The 5,694-nt window shown below is 56.5% G+C and overlaps 1 protein-coding gene across 1 annotated transcript in view; it reads right to left on the reverse strand.

The window, feature by feature from the left end:
* Positions 1–5,694, reverse strand: part of LOC104500059 (microtubule-associated protein tau-like) — a gene marked incomplete at both ends in the record, with an annotated part of 18,084 nt that overhangs the window by 1,577 nt on the left and 10,813 nt on the right. The window contains 5 exon segments of the mRNA XM_010143654.1: positions 1,493–1,758; positions 2,187–2,237; positions 2,846–2,978; positions 4,158–4,337; positions 5,234–5,289. Coding sequence (XP_010141956.1) covers positions 1,493–1,758; positions 2,187–2,237; positions 2,846–2,978; positions 4,158–4,337; positions 5,234–5,289 — 686 coding nt within the window.

Genomic DNA, 5,694 nt, shown 5'->3' on the forward strand with positions numbered 1-5,694 from the left:
GCTGCTGCAGGGAGAGCTCCGCTGCCCCCCACTTCTTTACCATCAGAACCACCAAGACCAACATGTGCCTCCAAGTTCACGGCAACTAATCCTGCAAATCAGGACCCGGTTCTGCTAGACCAGGCTTTGCCAGAGCAGCACTCAGGGATCCAGCAACAACAGAAGTGCTCAGACCATGCAGAAATTCCGGAAGACACGTGGGCTGGCTGACTCCTGGCACGTGGGACACATGCCTTTGCCTCCTGCAGCCAGGAGGCTGAAATGTGAGCGCAGAGCAGGCTCCAGACCCATCGTCTGGCCACCCAGAATCAACCTCGTGGGATCAGCCCCAAAAAACTGTCCAGGAAATGGGCCAGCCACAGCAAAAAATGCGTGTAAGAACATGGGAAAGCTCGCTGCAATTTATGATGGTGAATCGAAGCCACCTTCAAGCCTCCCCCCATGCCAAACACTCCGAGCCCCGGAGTTAGCTAGTCACACACCGTGCTCGGGGGAGATTTGCCACGGCTCCGTTGCATCAGCATCCACAGGGCAAGCTCTGCGGGGCAGCGATCCCTGGGGCAGGCAAGCCCAAGCACACCGGGACTGCGGCGGCCAGCAGCGTAAGAGCCCCCGGGCCCTCACCAGGCACAGGAACCCGGATTCATGCCTCATGCAGCAAGGAGGGTTGTGTAAAAGCCTCAGGCCACGGCCACGCAGTGCAGCGGAGCAGTGCAGAGCAGCTCGGATGGGTGCTGAGCAGCCAGCACCACGGCTGCGGCCGTGAAACCCCACACTGGTGCTGACGGGGCTGCACAGGTGAATGAGCTCACTCCCCCACCCCAACTCTACTGGCCGTGCAAAATTCCACACGAGACCCTCCATTCCCGAGCACGTGGAGCTCGGAGTTCACGTTGCTGCTCGTGAAACAGCCTCTTCGGGAGCTAAAGCACTAGTGGTTGAAAGGACAATGGTGCCACCGGTTCTGGCCGCGCCACACTGCGTCGGGTGTGCACCAGCACCAGTGCCTGGTCGCAGAACGCCGCCCAAAACCGTGCCAAGAGAGCTGGATCCAAACCCGTGACGTGCTGGAGTCACGGGGAGGGGACCCTCCCGTCTGCTCACCAGTGAAGAAGTGGAGGCAGCTGAAGGAACTGCTCTGATGACACTGTGTAGGACTCGGGAACACAACCCTGATCCTGCCACTCTTCAGGGCTACAGGTCACCGTTTGCCCTCCCTAACCGGTCACCACGAGGGACTGTCATTCCCCTGGCAGCCAGTCCACAGGCTGACGTGCCACATCACAAGCTCTCTGCAGGGCTGTACTGCACGAAGCCAGGCAAGCGATCTCAGGACAAGCACCCAACCCCGTCAGCCCCAAAACGCTCCGAAATCAGGCCCAGGAGATGAGCTGAAGCTTGGCTGCCCACTGCCGGCTCTCCCCTCCCAGAGGCAGCATCAAGCCCCCGCTGTCCCTCCAGGCGAGCCCTGGGAAGCAGAGCCCACCCTTACCTTGCCACCTCCAGGCTGGTGCTTCAGGTTTTCAGTCGAGCCGATTTTGGACTTGACGTTTTTCAGGTCAGGCATGGGTGCAGCTGACGGCTGGATGCGGGTCTTGGCAGATGCAGGAGATTTCGGTGGGGTGCGAACCACTGCCACCTTCTTGGGCTCCCTGGCTGGTGGGGTGGGCAGAGAGGGGGTGCGGGAACGGCTGCCTGGAGTCCCGGGGGAGCCGGGACTGCTGTAACCGCTTCTGTCTCCAGACTTGGGCTGCTCACCTGCGGTTTGCAGAGAGGGGTAAGCACAGGATCAGCAATCTGGGGACATGACCCCTTCCCCACTCGTTCTCTGCCTCTACAGGGTTCATCCGCCTGGTCCCCCAGCCCACCCGCTGCTCCTCGTGCAGGGGGCAGATGGCTGCACTCGCTCCTCCTTCATTTTGAGGTGAAAACTGTGATTAAAGGCAATTTCCCAGTGCCTCAGAAGGAAGATGGTCTTCACTGGTCATTGGTACGACTCCCCACCCAGGCGTGACATTAGCGCACGTGACCAGTTACAGACAAAGGGCACTCAAACAAACCCCCTGTCAGAAATTTGGAAGCATTTTTACCAAATGCTTGTATGTAATTCAACCAGGCTGAGCAGCTTAAAACTGTCCCCAGTTGGAAAAGAACTGGAGGAAGAAAAGTAAAGCCTTAAACATCACCTTTCTCGGACTTTGCTGCTGCAGGAGGTGGTTTTTTCTGCTCCTTTCTGCCTGTTTAATGAATGAGAAAGATGCTTAAACATAATAAAGCTGGAAATTTAATTGGTTATGCAGCTCTGGTTAAGTATGAAGAATGCAGGTATTCAGTGAAATGCTCCGGTTTAATGGAAATTCACAGTGCCTGATGCTTTCTGGGCTTTCTTCTTTGAGAGTAACGGGCTAATCTCCATTCCTGCAATCGAAGAATTGAACCCTTTGCCCCTGGACTTTGTGAAATATTGTCAAGAGAAAAGGAATAGATGGATTAAAAGAAACGGATCTCCCTCAGTCTTCCAGACTGGAGGAAATCCCGAAGAGATAATGCAACTGCCTGCTCCTACACACTGGCAACTCTATGAAGAGATAAAGCAGCATGGGAAACGGTCACCCCGGAGGAGTCACCCCTCGCTCTGCCCCACCGCCCCGTGACGAGGCCGAGCAGCTCCGAACCACCACGTGGAGCCCTGAGCCCTGCCCTGGCCCAGCGCTGTGCGTGACCCCAGCCTGCAGCGGGGCAAATCTGTTCAGGACCCCCACGTAACTGCGTGGAGATCCCGGGAGCATCACCAAAGCAGAGCCTCCAGAGACGCCAAGGGAAGGTGCCTCTTGCCGTCACTTACCGGAGCTGGGAGGTGTCTTGGGGGCCGTGGGCGTCTTTGCTGGGATGCGCGTGGCATTGGTCGAGTTCCTCTGTGCCTGCCCGGCTGCGGACCGCGGCGTGGCCGTCTTGGTGCCACCTCTCATCTCTGGGCCCTGGGGATACAAGGGGGAAAGGCTGCTGCAGGGGGGTCTGCCCAGGGATGGGCCATCACCCCGCACGGGTCAGAGCCACACGAGACCCTCCGGCTTCCTACCCTGACGGCCTGCAGGAGCTCCCACGGGTTTCCCCACACACAGGCACCTGTGATGTGCCCGTTCACAGCCCGTCTCCCATCACGACCGTGGCACCATTGCTCCTGGGCCGTGCTGCTTTCCCAAGCGAGCAAGCAGCAACAGCTACACGATTCACTGCACGCTCAGGCCTGGTTAAAATACCTTCAACTCCATTGTCTGTTCTCTAAATGTCATCATTTTGTTTCCCCTGTTCTGCTAAATTCTGTGCAGAAGACAGGTTAGTGCACTGAGCAGGGCACAGGCTCCATCCGGAGCACAGAGAGGCACCTCCTTCACCCCCCGTCATGCTCCACTGTGACCTGCAGAGCATCTGTGACGGCACATAAATAGCAAAAAGCTATTTACTGCAGAAAAACCTCCCCAAATCTATCGCTTTCTAATGCTGGTCTGGGCATCCAGCTCCCAAAAAACACGCCAAGTGACAATTCCTGGGCTGCCTGCTCCCAGGGCAGGGGGGAACCAGAGCAGAGCCACTGCAATCCCTTTCCCAGTACAACCCTTCCCACGGTCTGCTACCTGCAGGCTCTGCTCTTCCCCTCACCACGGAGTGTCTGCATGACTGAAGAGCACCGAGGGAAACTCCAAGCTACTCCTACGCTGCAGAATAAGCCACGGCTGCGTGTGCATTGCCTCTTCCCTGGGCAGCACCTGGCAGATCTGGCTCCAGCACATCTCAACGACATCTGCTGTTTACAGCCAACACACCCGTAAAACACAGCCCAAAGCTGCGACGCCAAGGAGAGCTCAAAGGAGCACGAAGAGACGGGGGAATGCTGCGGGGAGAGCAGCTAACACCCGGCAGCAGTGAGAGATTCGCACTGTCACCCAGAGGATGCTGGTGGGACCGACCCAGCTGCTTCAGACACCAAAACTGGAGCCAAGTCTGGCCATGGCCACCGGGCAGGGAAGCACATCCCACCCTCCCCACCGAAGGGGACACGGAGATCGCCCAGCCCAGCGCTATCCATCGGTCCTGCCAGCAATGCCTGGAGGTACTCCCCAAGGCAGCTCTGCCTCGCTCGCATCCCACCTCCTTACCTTGGCTTTGGGTTCCTGCGTTCCTGTACCGGCAGGTCGGGGTGTGACAGAGGAGACTCGTTTAGAGGTGGAAGCAGGGCTGGAGGGTGCTTTCGGAGGGGTTGTGCTAGAGGAGGTGTGTCGTTGGGGGGGGATGGAGGGTCTAGCACCTGGGGGTTTGGCAGTGGAAGGTGAGGATTTCTTAAACATGGAAACAAAATGAAATTGGAACAAAACAAAATCAGTATGGGAGGGAAGCAGGAAGGGATGACTGCTGCTAAACGGGATTAGAAGGTGCAATACAGGACCGGGTGTGGGATGGGCCGTTTCTGGGCAATGCAGATGGCTGCTCCCAGGTCCCCTGACCCCCCCATTCCTGCCCTGTCAATAGTGGGTCGCTGGTTTTCATCTGGCTGATTCCTCTATAGCCTGACACAACCCTGCCAAACCTCCCCAGTGAAAAACCTGCTTTCAGTGTTTCACAATAATTCTACTCCTCCCCTTTTAACTCTTCAGCCCCTCACTTTTCCATCTGCTTGTCCACTGTCCCGCCAGGCACTAGCCAGGCTAACAGCCAGCTGAACCAAACCCCTCCATATCAGCAGCGTGACGAAGATCTTTAAACTTTGGGCATTTACCCACTACTCAACTCTGTTCCTCACCCAGAACATGGCACCTGCAAGCCTAGAGTATTTAATTTCATTATTTAATTACATGTCTTGCTCCTGTCACTGTTACGCTGCTCGTCCCCAGTACAGCCTAACGCAGTTTTGAGCTTGCTCTCGCACCAGTTTCCCCAGCAGCACCAGCCAGCTGCTTTCCAGTCTCAGACTGGGAAATGATTTCTCTAACCACCCACCCCACCCCAGGAGCCTCCTGGCTTGGTTCGCCTCCTCGCCCTCAAAGATCTCCGTGGATTGCACCATCCAAACCGGGGTGAGGGAGGGAAAAATAAAACCACTCTTGAAAGACAGAGGGAAGGATGGAAGATAATGGCAGGGAGAGGCACGACCGCAGCCCCGGGGAGCAGCGGAGGGAGTCAGGGACAGGCACAGCCCCTACTGGGATGGTGACACCTCTTTATTTTTTTGGCTTACCTTCGGTTTCTTTTCCTCGGCTTCAGTCCCTTCCTTGTCTTTGCTGTCAATACGACCTGGCAAATGGAAGCAGACGGTTACACTCGGCGGCACTGGTCAGTAAACTCCAGAGATGATCGTGCCTGTGCTGCAGGAACACGTGTGCTGGGGAGGTGTTGATGTTCCCGCTCTCCTTCACGTTAAATACCGTTGTTAGAAATACTGAAGTCACTCATTTCTTGCACATTGTCAGCGCATTCTTTCGGGTTAACAGATTATCCGGTGCGTTAGTCACCACTGGAGCATTGGACACATGCGACAGGGTTGGTGTGAGATCTTTCTGCCCAGATTTCCACTCGGCTCCAGCAGCCACTGTGTGGTTTAGGACAGAACCCTCCCCACAAGCCTCCCTCTCTAAAACACCCATCGGACCTAACAACCCTGTGAAGACCAAAACCGAGGCTGCCACAAGCCTGCCACAC

The sequence above is a fragment of the Buceros rhinoceros genome, unplaced genomic scaffold (genome assembly GCF_000710305.1).
Source record: "Buceros rhinoceros silvestris isolate BGI_N320 unplaced genomic scaffold, ASM71030v1 scaffold10989, whole genome shotgun sequence".
NCBI classification, from domain to species: Eukaryota; Metazoa; Chordata; class Aves; order Bucerotiformes; family Bucerotidae; genus Buceros; species Buceros rhinoceros.